The following is an 18,058-nucleotide window of genomic DNA, read 5'->3' as shown; positions in this document are numbered from 1 at the left end:
CTTATGATTGATTGTCGTCTTTAAAAGTACCTTAATGTTTGTGGCTATTTTGGTGACTGCTCTAGACAGCTTTGTTCCTCTCTCCCGGGTCTGGGTGTTATTCCTAAACCCATAGTCCTAAACTAATATAAACATGTCTGAATAGCAGAGAACTGGGAGTTTAGGCATATGTAGGGCAGTTTGATGCAGGTGTGATATAAAACACACAGCAGCCTGCAGGTTATTGGATATCAGTGGTGGCTGTAGAGATGATGTCCAGGACCTCTGCCAGATGGGCAATGGCAGGTGCTTTCCATCTCTGCTAAAATTTGATGTGCTGTTGGGAATGATGGCCAATAAGATGAATGATATATTGACAATGTAGTGATGATCACTGGCAGTGTAAAGGTGCTTTTGGCAGCACTGCTCTCTTAAGGAGACTGGGTGAGTATCAGGGTGCAGGGCTTGTTAATCTAACATTGCCTTTAGAATTCCTTTGACCTTGCATTATTAATCCTAACCCAATTCCCAATGTGTTTGCTTCCTAAAAATCCCATTAAATCAGTGCAACTCCAAATGTACTGAGTCACAACCAAAATTAAAACAGCTGGATGTGTAAAATGTTGCATATTGGTTCTCGAAAGCTCTCAGCAGCTCATTACCTTGGGCATTGCCTTGTGCTGCATTTATAGTGAATTCTAGTGGAAGCAGAAAAGAACTGACTTACTCAAGATAAGCAAAGCAAACAGCCACCACTTTTCCAGTCAGTGAAAACCTGGGGCTCCTCTGGCAGCCTGTTCCCACCATCAAAACTGGCTCATCAGGAGGGACAGCCAAGAAGGAGGAGTTTTCCAAACTGGACCAAATTTGCTTCAGGTTTCACGTCAGACAACTGAACTGATTTGTATGACCCTTTTTTGAAGTGGAGGGTAAAGCATTTGGCTGACAGGTCTCCCAGATTCACCAGGCAATGACTGTTTCATAGAATCACAGAATGGTTTGGTTTAGAAGGGGCCTTAAATACCAACTAATTCCAGCTCCCAGGAATTTCCAGAAAATTTTGAGCTTTTAGCTCTCCTTAAATTAAGTTAATGATTTGGAGATGGAAGCAGATATGATTAAATAAGATGCAACTTAATATGGTTGTAGCTGTTATAGTGTAAGAACATGGCCCAGACAGTGTTTTTAGACAGGTGAATGGTGGATTTTATTAGATTTACCAGGGGAAATAGGCAACCTGAAGACAGACATATGCCCAAGAGCTCTTGTTCCTTTTTCTAGCTCTGCTTGTTGATCTAATAAAATATATTACTTCCACAAACCTCATCTTGCCTGCAATTAAATGAAATCCTCCCAGAATCATACTGTGTGACAGATCTTTTAATTCATTTCAGACCTGCTGCAGCTCCATCCACTCCCTCTGCTTCACCATGGGAGCAGCAGCATTTTGTGCCACTGCACAGCCCCTTGCTACTCCTTTTGTAGAAATTGTGCAAAGATTTAATAGCAACACATTAATGAGGATTTGTGTGGCTGTGGAGAGAGGGGAAACTTATCTTTTGAACGTGTGAATTATGGAGTGTGCGGGTTAACAAAGTGAGAAAGAGCAAAGGTATGTTCAGAGCTGCCACTGATGGAGTTAATAGCAACCATAGATGATCAGTCTGACCTTTCCATCTCTAATTCCATACACTGCACTGCCCTTTGTGCTGGGTGGTGAAGAGGAAAATAAAATAGGCTAGAAAAACTTTCTAAGCTCAAAACTACGATAAAAATGTCACATTTTGAGGCCATGGGGAAAAAAATGTCACCTGTGCTTTTTTAGAAAAAGCAGAAAGTAAAAGAAGTACAAAATAAAACTGGAAATACACAGTAGTAAGCCCCTGATTATGAAAATTGAAGTTATTTTCTTATAATTTTAATAATGTCTTCTTTTTAATAATTATCCTTTGCCCCAGATGAAGCCTCAATCTATTTTTTATAGATGGCTATATCTTTAAAATGGGTGGTTAGACCAACAAAACCAAACAATCAGTATGACTGACCAAAAAGTTTCTACAACAGTGCAATTTCTCATCCCACCCTCTGCCCCTGGTGAAGCCCATCCTGCAGTGCCTGTCCCACCCAGGGGTAACATGAGCTGCCACATTTTGCCTTGTGCTGCCTGGGAGTGATCCCATCTGATCCACTAAGCTGGAATAGAGGAAAAAAATACAGGATTTCAGTTTTTAGCACCATGAATAATACTTGCCTTTTGTAACCAGGCTCTTTAGGCCAACTGCTGGCTATAGGATTCCTACTTAAATATAAAGCCAGGGCTCCTGAAGCAATTAGTGTTTGTAAGTACCTTCAGGATGAGGCCTGGGAATCCCAGTGTTGATCCAGATGGGCCACGCTCTAGAACGTCTCCCTCTTCTATCTGTAGGGTGTGAGGGTTTAAAAGTGAAACATCTATCAAATTCTCATTACTTTGGAGAGGATGGGAGCTCATGGATTATAAACCTTAATTTATTTTTTATATCTTAAATCATGGTGCCATATCTAAGGCGTAAATTTTTGCAAAAGAAGCTGCTGAAGCATTTTGAAGGAGTTGAATAAACACTCCCAGCACTGCTCTGGAGCAGTGCCAGAGGGAGCAGGCAGGTGCGTGGGGTGGGGATGGCAGAGAGGTGCTGATGGCACAGTGCTTTGGGAACTCCTACTCTTGTTGTTTTTGCAATAGGAGGCTTGTATTTACTCAGAGGAGAGGAGAGAAGGTTAATGCTATCAGTTTCTGGGAATACAGGCACTCCCCAGTGACTGTAAGAGAATATTCCTGGATCCCCCAAAGACCATAATTTCACTCCCAAGTGTCTGCTAGCAGAAAGACATGCCTGTCTGCCTTCAGTTTAATATCATCACAAAGGGCTGATTTATTTAATGGTGTCAAGCTTCCCAACAGCTCGTGCTCTGTAGGGTTTGCTTGGTGGTGTAGGAGGCTGAAATGGGTATCAGTATACAAGGCAGCATTTTTAAGTTGAGCAGCACTAAGCAGCCTGATCCTGCAGATCTAGGATCATGCAGCTTGTTTCAGAGATTTATCTTGCCAAGTTTTGTGTGTCATTTAAGGAGAAGTCTTTCCCATAGAGACAAAATGCTTTTGGGACTGAGAGTGGTGAGCTCCCGAACCCTTGTTAGATAATGCCCTTACCTCCTGGGACAGGGCCCAGAGGATTTATTCAGTCCTATCATTTGTGGGAGGTGGGGGATCCTAAAGCACAAAAAAGACAGAAAAATCAAGAACTCTACCACAAGTATATGACAAGTAAAATGAAGTTAAAAACAGCCAGAAAACATGGGGTGAGGGCAAGGTTAAGGGTCAAAACTGAATTCATGACAACTTTATCAGATATATGGGTAATGAAGGATTGCTTCTGTAATATTTTATTCTGCATTATTTTATTCTATAATATTTTATTTTGTTCTTTATTATTTTATTTCTGGAATATTTTTGCCCCATTTACAATGTTTGGCTACAACTGGACTCCTCCTCTACTACAGTCAGAATAGTGCTGATTCCAAAGATAAGACACACAAAGTGAAGGTGATAAAGACAGGCAATTATAAAAACATCTTTGTTTCCCAGGGTGGACAGCCTTCCCCTGAAGGTCACTCTGACAATGTTCCAGGATGTACTTGTGGAGCTGGTGGCTGCTGCAGCGAGGGGCCAGGCAGTGTAATCAGAGCTGACATCTGGGTGCTCTCTGTCAGGGCTTCAGGAAGCTTGTTTTGCTCTGAGATAGACCTGCTCTCACTGGGCCACGGGAAAAGCCAATGTGACTGTTAAAACAAGAGTGGAAAAAATATGGATCTGGAATATGCATTGCTTTATCCTGCCAAGCCAAGTGTTTATTGTGGAGGCCAGACACATCTGTCCTTCTCCAGCAGATATGGTGTTTCTTGGATTAAAAAGGCTGACTGTAGTGGAACAGTGGAAGAAATTGCTTCAGAAGGCTGACTTATTGGAGTCCTATATCACATGGACCCTGTCAGAAAAATATTAGCCACAACAAAGGCTGACACTCAGGGAGATGAAAGCAATATTGCTTGATATTGTGATTACCTTTATAGCAATGTGCTGAAGGTGAGCAGTGGGGAATTGAGTCCTTTCTTCATTTGACCTGGGTGGTCACTATGATTACTTCAGGGATGTTTTTTTGTTTTATGTAATAAAACATCTGTAATAAAAGACTTTTTTTAAAAAATTAGTTTTGGGAAAGGAACTGGAGACATGGATTGCAGGCAGCTATTTGGGTCAAGGGGTTCAGTTTTTGCCAGGCTCCAGATGGAGATGAAAGGAGGACAGGGGCTGGAAGTGACTCTGAAGCTGAATCCATCCACACTGTACAAGCAATGAGAACAGCATCAATTTACTGAGCTGCACCTGATCCAAAGTTTGGCAAGAAAGAGATGGATGCAGGCATTATTCCCTGTGTGGGGTATTTCTGAGAATGCTGCTTGTGAATGTGGGTCTGCTCTGAAAGCTGCAGCAAGTGTGAATAACAACGCTCATCACATTATCTCTACATTTTCATGTCCTTGCAGATTTACTGGAAGATCTTGGGAAACTGCAGTGCTGGTGGAACAATTTAGTTATATCAAGGAAAAGGGTTTTTTTTTTTTTTTTTTTTTTTGAAATTTGACAGAAGAAATAAAATTTACCTACTGGAGGTGCAGAGTAGTTTCCACCAAAAGTTTCTTTTGGTGGAAGGACACTGCAGGATATTTGCAGCCAATAAATGTTCACTGAACACTCTGCACTGGAGGGAGATTTATTTTTTTCAGTTAAAATCAAAATATATTAACATTTGGCCTTTCTCTATGCTTTGGTTTGGACTCAGAAGATATTCTCATATGTTGCTGTAATTTTTTTCCAGAAATGCAGATACCTTCTCTGTTCCTCTACAAAAGCTTTATGCCACAATAATTTAAGATTTCCTCCAGGTCAGAATATTTCTGCATGTAAAACTCTTTGAAGGTTTAAATAGATTGTAACTGAGTTTTGACATGTATTAGCACGTGTCAGGTACAGCAGTTATTAAGGGTAGTGGAGACAAGGCACATTCCATCTCTACAGAGACTGACTTGCAGGTGTCCAGATCACTACAGGCCACAAGCAGGCAAAGCCCCTAAAAAAAAATCATCCTTTGTTACAACAAGCATTAAAAACATTGTTTGCCACCCATTTCAGCAATAGGTCAGATAAGGAATATGCTCTACTTGCTCTTACAAAATCGTGTCCCAGGATTATTACAGGGAAAATTTCCTTTTTATTACTTTTAATGTAAATCTTTTCTCTAAGGTTCTGCATCCACACAGAACATATTTTAAAATTATATTAAAGTATACATTTATGTTAAAGCATGATGTACTTTGTTCCTGGGTTCTGTCGTGTTCCTCTCCTCTTTATGAGCTGAATATGTCTGCATCCAAACAATTCATAATAGACAAATCGTTTGATGGATTTTTTTTTTTTTTAATCCTTTCATTCCTTTCATTCATATATCAGGAAGGAGTGTGATGTGCAAAAGGAAATACTCAGGCCTGGGTACTTTTTTAAACAGATCAGGTTTGAGCAAAGCCAGCTGACTCCCTGCCCTTCTCTTCCCAGGGCACAGCCTCCGTCCTGCAGCGCAGGTCCGACAATGAGGAGTACGTCGAAGTTGGAAGACTTGGTCCCTCAGATTATTTTGGTAAGAAAATTTAGCTAAGTGTGGTTCAGAAAGACAGGCATGTCTGGGTCAAGCACTTATTGTCTTAATTAGTGTTCCACTCTTACATGCCAGGGGTTATGCACAGGTCAGCCGCTGCTCTCAGCGATGCTCTGAGATTTCAGGGAAGCTGAATCCATTCCATGGTTTACACCAGTGTAGCTGACAGGAGACAGATCCAGAATCAGCAAAACAGTCTGAAAGCATTTGTTTTCAAAGGCATTTTAAACACATGCATTATGCATGTGTAATGCATTTGTACTGTCAGCAGAATTATGTAAAGTGTCTATCAAGAGATATATAAAGGGAGATGTTCTACTAGCAGAGAAACAGGATAGTGGAATATGCACCTTCTGGAAGAGAGGAGGGCGTGTGACAGTGTGCTGTCTCTGTTTCCAGGTGAGATAGCCTTGCTGCTCAACCGGCCCCGGGCAGCCACGGTGGTGGCACGGGGACCCCTCAAGTGTGTGAAGCTGGACCGGCCCCGCTTCGAACGAGTGCTCGGCCCCTGCTCCGAGATCCTCAAGAGAAACATTCAGAGATACAACAGCTTCATTTCGCTCACCGTCTAAATGATTCCTCTGGAAAGCTGCCTTCATGTGACCTTGTGCACTTAAAATTTGTTCTGTGCAGCTCCACAGCTTTATGAAGAAAAAAAAAAGTGTGCATTTTATGTGTATTTTTTTCTGTTTATGTCACCTAGTGGATGTCAGCTCAAATCTCATGTATCATGGAAATGGAAGGATAATTGTTTGGGTAAGACTAGCTTTGAGGAAGATTGGGGGCTCTTTTGGGCTCTTGGCTTGCAGACAAGATTTTGACGTATTGTTGGCTCATATTAGTTAAAACTGTGGGTTCAACTATTTAAAATACATAAGAATTTCTGTTTTCTTTATTATCTTCAGAGCTGGTCTTACTCACCTTTTGTCAAGGTTCTTTAACCATGTGATGTGAAAGATGTCCCTGCCCATGGCAGGGGGTTGGACGTTGATGGCCTTTCATGTCCCTTCCAACCCAAACCAGTCTGTGATTCCGTGATATCTCTCTGCCTGTCACCTCTAAAAGACTTTTCACTGGTTACAGACTGGGGGGTTCCAAAATCTCACGGAATGAGTGGCAGTCTCGTTGATGAGATGCAATTTAAAGGAGAAGGTTGGAGGAAGCTTTTGATCATTCCAGCAAGCCAGGGAAAAATAAAGCTTTTGAGTGATTTTGTTTGTGGCTTAAATATAGGGGCCATATTCCTCCATGTCACAAACCCTTTTGGGCCTGCTTTGTAGGATATGCTCAGGCAAACAGCCTGCTTCAGACTTCTGAGGGAAGAGGTCAAGGGACAGTGTTTTGTAAGAATTCAAATGGAGCCTTTAGGAGCTAAGTTATTTGTCCTCAACTTTTTTTAAATGAGGATTTACATTACAGTCCTTAGAAATCCAGTGCAGGCTTCTCTGCTGAATTAAGTTGGCTTCAAAACTCAGCAGAATATCCTCAGCCACTTCTCTGAACATTACATGAAATGCTGAAGAGATGGTGCCAGGTGCACTTCAGGGACAAATACAGCAGCTTGTTTTTAATAAGGTCCACTTAATTAAATTCAAATGCCTTTCTTCTAGTATATGACTACATTTTAGAATTTTTAAAAATTTTCTGAAAGCCAAATAAGTGCTTCAAAATGCTGCTTCTCCTCCAAAAGACAGGTATTGTGTAACAAAGAGCACCAGGATCCTGCAGCCCAGGTCCCTCCAGGGGTTTCACGGCCTTGCTGGCAGACATTGCTGCCCTGCCTACACATGGGCTCCTCCTGAATGGAGCTTTTTGCAGATCTCTCAAGGCTGGGGATCATTGCTGCCCTCAAGGATGGGATCATTGGGACTATGATTTGCAAAGCTTTACCTTTGCAGGCAAACTCAACATTGACAACAGCAGCAAAGCTCTGCATCTCAGCCACTCTAAAAGCACTGCCTGCTTTTCAGTTGGGCCAAAGCTCCATTTCTTCTTTACAGTAACATTCTTCTGAATAAATACAAGCTTTCTGTACCTTTGACATGCCAAAAGTTAAGCAGTGAAATAGGGCATCAATCTCCCTTTTGAAACTAGAGGTGTAGCTGAACTTGGCTATATGACTAAAATGAGTCCTACTGACACACAATTGCTTTCTTCTTTGGAATTAACAAATGCTAATTGGACACTTTCCTGTTGACTCCCACCAAGGGCCAATATTCCAGTAGCTGCCCACAGTGGTTCTTGCAGAGCTAAAAAGCTTCTCAGCTTCACGCTCTTCTCATCACTTAAAGGTGCTTAATTTATTTTAGCATAATTTCGGTGGTCCTGTTAGTGTATATTCGTTGCTGCTATTTATTATGATTATGTTATGCTTCTTGCACGTGTTATTAAATATGACCATTCACAGTTTCCAGCCTTGCAATTTTTATCACATACATTTATATAGGCAGAGCCCCATTCTATATAGATATGTCGGTGTATACGCATTTGGTTATCTGCTGCACTGTTTTTGTATTCTCTTGTGCAATTTTTAAAAGAAATATTTTTTAAATGTTACCAGTCACTCAAGTATGTTCTTTTACCTGTTGCATTTCTGTTGTGTTGGTAAAAAATTGTGAACATTTCGCATAATACGCAGGACACATCTCTTGTCAAATACCAAGTATTAGCCTCATTGTTTAGAAGTTACTCAAGCACACAGACACACTGCAGATTCTTTGCTTTAAACCTTTACAGCTCATGGAAAATACATTTGAATTATGGTTCTGTTATAAGCAATCTCAAGAGAAATGTAACTGTCTAACACCAGGATTCCTGTGCTTTAAGTGGAACAAAATGATATTCAGTGACATTTTGAAGATAATTGTAATATTTGCAGTGGATGATGGGACAGGATTATGGTATGAATAAAATTCTTCTACGTTATAAGTGGCCATTGTGGGTTTATTGCTAATGGAAGTTTGTGTGAGTAGATGTCATGTTCCAGTTAAAATCTGTATATCATCAAAACTCTGAGCTCTACTGAAAATAATCAGATGCAAAGGGACAAAAAATAGATCAAGATTCCCAGTGCTATATATAGTAATGGAAACCAAACTGGTTTTGTGGAGGATTAGCATGAAGGAAAAAAAATCATCTGTTTAAATGTAACCATATATGTCTATATAAAGAAATAGGGGTCTGATGTGTCTCTTGGACCTTCCTGTTGTTGTCCAGGTGCCAGCTGTGAAACCCTCAGGACTGATGCTGAGCCTGTTGTACAGCCAGGGGGTACACCTGGGTAAAAACAGGCTCTTTCCTTCTCAAATACCACTGCTGCTCCTTTTCCCCCAGTATCACAGGCAAAACCCATGGTCCCAGCCACACCAGGAATCGGTCCCAGTCGTTCCTCTCAACTTTGGGACACACATGGATTTTTAGAGCCGCCGCTGCCCTGGGACTGAAGCACAACCCCATTTTTGGCACCAGGGATGTACTGTTCTGCTTCCACAGCTTGTGTTCTTGCCACAGGCTGGCCAGGAGCTACACTGAAGACAAACTCCTCAGAGTAGGCAGAGCCTTCAAAGGAACCACCTGTACCTCGTGCATCAAGGTGCAGATGTGGGTTGAAGACCTGGAGAGCGTGGCTTTTGGGTGATGAGGTGTTCCATGTGCTGTTAGTGCCACCCCACCTACCAGAGCTCTGGATGGCCACTTCAGTAGGTGTGTTACGGTCCAAGTATGGCTCCAGAAGTGGAGCTGTCACCCCAGAGCAGAGGGCAGGGCCAGTGGCTCACTCCTTGCAGCTTCTGTGTAGTGGCCCCTGCACAGAAATCTTGGGCGGCTTCGACATCCAAGGGCTGTGCAGTTTCTGTTTTTGGAATGTGTTATTTTTCCCCCCTTTGCTAGGATTCAGGAGGGAAGGACTGGTCTTTCCAGAGAATTACTCACATTATGCAGTAATCAAAAGTGACCACTCTCTCTGAGGTCCTTCCAGATGGACATTACCAGCCCACGCTCCCCAGAAATGAGCATCTCACCACTCTTCATTGTAATTCCTTTTTCGGTTAATCACAGACATTTCAGGACTTCTGAGAGGAAAGAAAATACTTTTTTTTTTTTTTTTTTTCCAATAGAGACTAATTGCACCTCAGGTTTTTACAAGGCCATGTGGCTGACCAGGCTTTGGTGTGTGTATCACATTACTCTGGCTGGCTCAGGCACTCCCACTGCTTTGCAGCACTAAAGCGGTGCTAAAGTGGTGCTCGAGTCATTGAGTTACATGAACCCTGTGAATCCGTCCTTGGTCATCAAGCAAATATGGCCTGACACCATGTTACCTGTTCAGGTGTTGGTGGGAAACAAGAGCTGTTGGAGAACCAAGCAACCCCAGCTGGTTATTGGCTGCTGGGCTGCTTTTCTTGCAGCCAGTGATCTTTGGAAGTGGAGTCACCACACAAAGGGTCACCACACATTTCTCCTATTCTGAAAGTTGCAAAAGTTGTGTGCATCCCATTCAGTTTTAAGTCTTAAATGGTGCATAAATCCTTTCACTGCCCTATTTATGGGAGAAGTGTTTGTTCTTTACACCCATTTCTGTAGGGCAAAGAAGATGATTATCCTGTGCAGCAGCAACACCATGATGACATCCTCAAAGAGTGACTGAGAACCAACCAGCCTGAAGTCTCACAGCTGATATTCCAAAGACCAGTTCACTATGTAGAGACTAAATTATCCCCTCTTACATTGCCAGGCATGTTTTTGTAACTTGTTTCCAATTATTTGGCAACTCTGACTGGAGCTTCAAGTGCATACGACTGCTCAGAAACTCATAAGAGCATTTCCAGCCAGAGTCACTTCTGTAGGTCCCTCTTCCCTCTGGAGAAAGAGAGCATATTTGGATACGAGCGTATGTGTAGCCTTGAAAATCTGATGTTACGGGAATACGTTGGCTTGGATGCTCCTCCTCCTCCAGGGATTTCTCTGTGGCTCTTTGCTGCTCCACAGAGTTGTATCTGGGATGCAGCACTCCACAACAAGCTGGCCTTTTCTCTCAAAACACTGCCTGGCCGAAGGAGCTGGCATCTGCAGCCATCTGGTATTTTTCTGAAGGCTAAGGATGTTTTTTGTGCTTGATCGGGCTCCAATACCAGAGTGATTCTTCTGATGTCTAAAAATCTGGATTGAGTTTGTAGAATAGAGGCTGCACTTTGCCTGGGCAAGGAAAGCAAAGCATGAGCGTCTCCTTGGGCTGCTTTGACTCCTATCTCAGATGTACAAGGAAACTTTTCCTTTCTGAGTGTGTCAGCTCCTCCCCAGCTGTGCTTTAATTTTTGTTTTCAAGTCATTCTCTGCACAAGTATCACAGACAGCCTCCACAGCCCAGACCAGTTGCAGCATACTTCCCATGTTCCTGTGCTTCAGCAATTTGAAGTGTGCAGTGTTCCCTTTAAAAAGTCGTGAGATCCTATGGAGGAAAAAAATAATCATTTTACCCAAGAAGACTGCTCCTATTCCAGTATAAACTGCCTCCAAACGTGGAACAGTGGCGTGCCATGTTGCTGCATGGGCCAGCAGTGCTGAATGAATTGGCAGATGCTGTGCTGCTGTGTGATCTCTGGGAGCTGGGCTGTGAGAATGCTGCTCACAGCTTCGGTTCAAAGCTGAGAGGGTTGTTTTGCCAACAAAGTGCCCACTACCCAAGCCCCAGTGGGATAAATGGAGCCTCGTGCTGCCAAGACTCACTGGGTGCATTCACCTTACCCTCTGTGGGTGCTGACAGCCTCCACTCTTCCCAGGGCAGGCAGTTGGAAACAGGATGTATAGACTGATGATGAGGTAGGGAATTTCTCACCACTGCCTGCTGTTACTGGCGCTCTGGATGTTCATACTGCTGGCTCCAGGGAAATCAAGCCTTTCTGGGAAATGGCTACTCCCTATCCTCTTTATACAGAAAATGTATTGTTATTATTTGAAAGCACTTTTGTATTGCCCTTAGACTACAAGCATGGCGATTGTTCCATTAGAAGACATCATGGTGCATAGCAGTGAAATACGACGTACAGTACCATGCAGTATGTATTTTCCAGATAAACTGGGAAAACAGTGAAATGGATCTGCAAAGTGGGGGTACAATAGCTGCTTTGCATTCCTCCACATGTGTGGAATTCATGTGCACTACAGAGTGACTCTGTTTCGTTCCCGTGTGCTTACGATGATTGGATGATCCGTTGTGTTTTCTATCCGGTTTCATTTTCTCCGTTGTGTTTGTGGGCCAAGCACAGAGTCACAGCGGCTTCAGATTGAACGTGGCAATGAATTAGTGCTGGCTAAACCCTCCCACCATTTATTTCCACCGTGGTAGTGAGAGGGAACAGACTCAGCAGCTGAAAAACACAAGAGATTGTTTCTCCTCATCAACCAGGGGCAGCTCAAGTCGCTTGCCAAATAGAAGGAGTTGGCTGGGCTTGCAGACTCGGGGTTGTTTGATTGAGACTTCCCAGCCCCAGGTGAATCTCCTGCACACCCCACCCTGCCTGGGGAGCTGAGGTGCCGTGGGAAAGTGAAGCAGGGAGATGTGTCACTGTTCACAGTTTAACTTGCATAAGGGTGACTCTGGAAATTGCTGCCGGAAGGGAATCTGCATCTCTTGGCGCCAGCTCCTGCAGAGATGGAAAAGCCCTTGGCCCTGCCTGGAGGAAGGAGTTGTGCCCCTCTGCATGGTTCATATGGCTCTTGGTGAGACAGATGATGTCTGAGAAAGCAACAGAGCTGCTCCCCAGCCTGGAAAGCCTGTAAGTCACTGCTAACAGCCACCACAAGCACCATGAGCTCTGCTCCATGGGCCAAATTCCCATGAGATGGCAGGATGGTTCATATCCTTGACACATATCCAATAAAGCATCACACCCTCTCCCATTGCCTTGCATGTCTGGCTCTTAGCCCAGGATCTTGCTTTTAAAGAATAACATGACCAGCAAGGAGGGTTTTTTAAACCTTGGATTTGCAGGGAGCAGGAGAAGGTACCAAAATGGGCAGAAGAACATGAGAACCAGCCCAACAAAGGCACCCTTGTGCAGGCGGGGAGATGCAGCAGAACCTGTGTCCGGATGAAAGCTGGCCTATCAAAATTGCCATAAACAAACCCGCCTCCTCTGCTACAGAAAAGCTGTTGTGCCAGGAGCATATTAAATTGTATATGCTTTTTCTCAAGGCAAAAGAATTGCAGCAGTGATGGCAGCTGTGTGTGCTGGAGCCGAGCCACCGTATTCAACTCGTGAAGGCCTTGCTGAGGACGGGGTGGGGGAAGGACTGTGGATGAATGTATTATTCAGAGGGACCCACACTGAAATGATCTACCGGCGCTGGGGATGTGTGAAATGGGAGAAAAGTGACTGCCCCGATACCAAAGGCTGATGTATTTACCAGAGGGTCACTCAGGTGATGGGCCAGGTCCCCTCCCAGACTGGGAGCCACAGCCGGTGTTGCTGTTTATGGGGGGACACAAGGTGTGTTATGCCTTCCCCAGGTTTCCCTGGAGAGGTTCCAAATCTCAGCTTCCAGAAGCAGAGCTGGGCTGCAGCCACTGCTCAAACCTGGATGGAGGAGTAGGTTGAAGGCAGGAGGTGCCCAACCTTCCCAGTGCAAGGGGGCAGGAGTTGGGATTTAAAACCAGTGGTGGGCAGGGAGCTACAGGCAACTCCATCCTCCACCTGGCTGGTTCCAGGTGTGGTGGGTAAATGGGAAATAAATTGGCCTCATACCCACAGGGTGGCTTGTTTCAGCCCCATTTTCTCCCAGCAGGGCTGTTCCCTGCCTGGCTCCTGCCTATGTCCTGGAGAGACAGAGAGCTCAGGACTCACCCATGCTGCACCTGGTTTTCATGAGGCCACCTCTGTGTGAGCATCCCCACACCAGGAACAAGGGCTTGGAGAGATCCTCCAACCTCTGAATACTGGTGAAAGCCACAGAATGGGATTCCATCACTACTCACATCATCTCTGCCATGTGTTAGCTGAGAGTCCCAGACAAGGCTATGCTCAGTTGGTTGACACATCTGTCCCACAGGTGCCCACATCAACCAGAGACCTTCTGTGAAGTACAGTGAGTTTCTAAAATCTTTTTCCACCCTGACCTGCAACTCCCCTGTGAACAAAGGTGAGTTGAGAGTAAAGGATATGGGATGTTTTCCTTATTAACCTAGGACCATGCCAGATAAAGGCACCTCTTGTAGATCTCCTTAGGAGAGAGTGAAATAAAACAGAATAAATTCAGAAAGGTTGACTTCTGTGCAGACACCGTGCAGGTGCCTCATCAAAGATCAGTTTATCCCCAGGCAATACAGTTCAAAAGCTGCAGCAAGGAAATGGGATAGAAGAGCCTGACACTCATCTCAGTTTAAATTCAGTCATGGCAGCTGTCCTGTTCTCTAAGGCAGAAGGGGAAATTTATGGCTCTCCTGCAATGTGAGCAATGCTGTGAGCACCCACAAGGTAAATGCCCTTTTGTGCCTGAATCCCTTCCCTATCTGCAGTCACTGCATAGACAGGGCTAACATGATTCAGTGAAAGAAAACCCATTTCAGTTGCTTTTTAAGCAGATTACAGCAGATTAGCTGACTAATCTATATGGAATCCTCTCTAACAATTTCAAACTGTAAACAAATCCAGACACTATTACGTTGCACATAAATATTTACTGTGGATTATATGGAGATTAACTTCAAATGATATTTGCAACAATGGTTTTATTTTGTGACTTGCTACCTTTAGTGATGTAAAACCTTCAGAAAGTAATATGCCTCCTACAAAGTGTGAATTTAAGGCCTGTCAGCTGTAAAATGGCATCTACTAGAGCATGTACACAAGCAGAAACAGAACACAGTATTGATGGCAGATGAGGGAAGACAATAATAAAAGTTACTGGTGCCAAATAAAAACACCTGGGTTCATCATAACATGGAAGTAATGGCCACCCTAGAAGATGTGACTTGGTGTTAGTAGCTGACACCTCACTGCTACTCACAGTTGGTTTTTCAGCTACAGAAAAGAGGTGAGCAAAGTTTACAAGCAAAGGGGGTTTGAGGGGTGTTCTTTGGCATCCTGAGTCATCACCCTCCTTGGGTGGTTGGTGTGGGTGGACCTGGCCCTGGTGGCTGGTGAGAAATGAGGCAGTCTTTCTGATGAAGCTATTCTTCTTCCTAAAGATCTGGGGTTCTCGTTGTTCCTCCAGCCATGTGGAGGAACCTGAGAGCCATCAGACCAACGCTGCAGAGCTGCTGCTCACCCAGTGAGGTTCCTACAATCACAGTGATTCCTGGTGTGAAGGAGGGGGCTGCCCAGAGCACCTCTTCCTTCCAAAAAAATCCAGGCCAGAGGCCACTGCTGAAGAGCCACAGGCAAAAGCCAAGGCAGGACTGTGCTTGGCAGCACATCATGCTCTGAATGGGGTGTTCCAAGGGCAGCCAGCAACAGCCCCTGTGGGGCTGTGCCCGGGGCTGCTCAGGCTGACTGGCTCAGGTCCTGCTCCTCCTTGCACAGCACTTGGTTGGGACATGGAGAATGTTGTGTCTACCAGGCCAGTGAAGGAATGCTAAGTTTACAAGACAATAGCTTTTTAGGAAGCCAGAAGAAGTTAAACAGCCTTCCCAGAAGGAAGATTGTCCCTTTCCACCCTTTGTATAATTAGGGCAGCTTCATGCTCCTGTAAAGAGATGATCTGTTTAATATAAGAGGTTTCCAAAGTCTTAGCAAATGAGTATCTGAGAACTGGCTTCTGATGTGGTTTATGTTCTTTTTGATAGATTTAGGTTATGGGAATGTTGGTTACAGAGGCAGTGAGTGATTCATGCTGAAACCATCCGTATGCCGTCTGATCCATGCTGTCCACCCGAAGGTAAGGGAGGCTGCAGCCTGTGCTGTGTTAATGCCTGCAGTTTGAGCTGTTCAGTGTAAGTTATAATTGCAGAAAAATTACTGCAGCAAGAGGAAGAAGAAAGGTTTGTGTTTTGCAGAGAGAGGTAATCCTTCCCAGAGCAACATTTCCATAGTGAGCTGGGGTCTGACAGTGATGCCTCAGGACCTCAAACTGCTGTGCTCCGTGTAAGGAGTGGTACTGGCACCTTAGGAAAAGCAGGTCTCCCTGGAGACCCTCTGGCTGCTGCTTGTCAAGCACAAAGCAACACAGACCAAAGCTGATTGCTCTGTGCTACTGCCCACCTTGGAGTGTTCTTGGAAAACATCATTTCCCCCGTCTGTGCATTTATCTCAGCAGTACTTGCAGGATCAAACCCTTGAGCAGATGGGGGAAAGAAGCAAGGAGAGAAATAGCATTCTCCAGTCAAGCATTTGTAAATCCTGTCTCCATCTGAAGAACATCAAAGCAAGTAAAGGGGCAGAGGGTGGGCTCTCATAAACCTCCAAGGGGAGTTGCCCTGCAGCCCAAATGCGCTCCCTGGAGCCTATGTCCCATCATGGACCCTCTTTGCCTGGCTGGGGCTGGGCCTTGCTGCTGCCCTGGCTGCCAGCTGAAAAACCACTCCCAGAAATATCTCAGTGCTACAACAGGAGACCAGGCACTGAGTGTGGAAATTTGGATGGACAAAGTCAGGGGGTGCCCTGTTGGGCAGTAATGAAGTGGTCACTGCTGCCTTGCAGCACATCTCTGTGCTGCCTCCTGGCACAAAGGCAGGAACGGTGAGAAGCAGAGCTACTCCTCATCAAAATTCATGGATTCCCATTGCACTTGCGTAACTTCTCCAGGACTTGTGTGAGAGCAGGGCGAGGCCACAAGCCAAGAGATTTGCAGCATCACATACCTTTGTTGCCACGTAATAAGCAGAAGACTCGAGGATACTAGTTTTGTTTGCAGGCTTTCCCTTTCTATTGCTCATGTCTCAGCTGTACATAAATCCAGAAGAAAAGTTTGCATCACTGTTATATCAGATTTGTAGGTGAATTATGGGGGTTCCTTGCCCACTTACTCTCTGTAATGTTAAGATAAATTCAGAGTCCCTGGAGCAGTGATTTTTGGAGGCATCAGGAAAGGCTGTGAGCACTGGAGCAGCAGCTCCAGCCCACTGAGCCCTTTGGGGATGCTGGACACCCACCAGGGCTGTGCAGGACAGCTTGGAGTGGCTCCATAAGGGGCTGTGTGTCCCTCCCAGCCCCACCTCTGTTTTCATCCTTGTGGGTGCACAAGGATCACCGAGCCCAGCTCCTGACCCCACACAAAAGAACCCAAAAATTCCACCCTGTGCCCAGGAGCGTTCTCCAAACACTTGAACTGTGTCAGGCTTGGTGCTGTGACCACTTCTCCCTGGGTGTGGGGGTCTGTCCCGGTGTTCAGCCACCCTGTGGGTGAAGAACCTTTTCCTCATATCCCCCCTGAACCTCCCTGACATGGTTTTGTGCGGCTTTGCGGGTTAGTTGACACACCCCATCCCGCTGCAGATGCTCGCCCCTGTGCCTGGGAGGGAGAAGAGCTGCAGCAGGAGGAGGGACAGGGATCTGTCCCATTCAGCATCCCTGTTTTATGGCAGGGACCTTGGCTGAAGGCCGGTCCTGCAGGATAAAGGCCCGGCCGAGGCGAGCGCCGGCCAAGGAGCCGGCAGCTCCTGCCCGAGATAAGGCCGTGTGCTTGCAGGATTTATTGCCTTTATCCCCATGTACTGCCAGCCTGAATGTTCCAATTATCTTCTCCTGCGGTGGCATTTCCCTAACAAGCAGCGTTATTTTGTAGCTGCTGTTTCGGCCGGGACAGATGGGGCCTTGTTTTCCAAACATGACACACACGCATTGAAAAGCGAGCGGGCCGTGGCAAAGCATATTTGGTCTGCCTTGGTGGTTTGAAAGGTTATTATGTGACCCCGCGCTCATCACCTCAGCCCCATAAATCTAGCAAAGGGGCCATTCTTAGCCCTTTAGAAATGCATCCTGTTTCCTCTGCTGTAGACTCGTAATTTCATTGCTGACCCTACCCAGTAATTCTGCTAATTCATTCACTCAGAGTTTCTTAGAAGTTAATCCACTCCCCAGTTTGACTCTCTTGAGGCAAATTCAGCCTTGGGGCAGCTTCCCCCATAGCTGGGATTAACATCAGCACCAACTTTAGCCCGTGGATCCTCCTTCTTGGTTGAGGCAGCATCTCAAATTGCATACTGGCATCAGATGGTTGTTTTTGAGACCTCACATAGCTCCAAGTCCTCCTCTCTGATGCTGCATGTGCTGATAACAAGCTGTGTTAGCTAATCCCCCATCAGGATTCATAATGTCAGGAGAAAAACCCGGTCGAAAAAATGTTCATCACAGTTTGTTCTGCAGCACAAAAGGTCGTTCTGGCTGAATAGTTTG

The 18,058-nt window shown here is 45.0% G+C and overlaps 1 protein-coding gene across 4 annotated transcripts in view; it reads left to right on the top strand.

Annotated features, from left to right (window-relative positions):
- PRKAR1B (protein kinase cAMP-dependent type I regulatory subunit beta) overlaps window positions 1-8,657 on the top strand; it is a 93,661-nt gene extending 85,004 nt beyond the window's left edge. For all 4 annotated transcript variants that reach the window (XM_021539728.3, XM_021539727.3, XM_021539729.3 and 1 more), the window contains exons 10-11: window positions 5,630-5,711; window positions 6,129-8,657. In XM_021539728.3, the coding sequence (XP_021395403.1) occupies window positions 5,630-5,711; window positions 6,129-6,301 (255 nt within the window). In that variant the 3' untranslated portion in view covers window positions 6,302-8,657. The remainder of the gene's footprint in view (window positions 1-5,629; window positions 5,712-6,128) is intronic.
- Window positions 8,658-18,058: the final 9,401 nt, after the last annotated feature.

The sequence above is a fragment of the Lonchura striata genome, chromosome 16 (genome assembly GCF_046129695.1).
Source record: "Lonchura striata isolate bLonStr1 chromosome 16, bLonStr1.mat, whole genome shotgun sequence".
NCBI lineage: Eukaryota > Metazoa > Chordata > Aves > Passeriformes > Estrildidae > Lonchura > Lonchura striata.
Note: the sequence above shows the minus strand (reverse complement) of the source record. Positions and strands in the feature narration are given on the sequence as shown.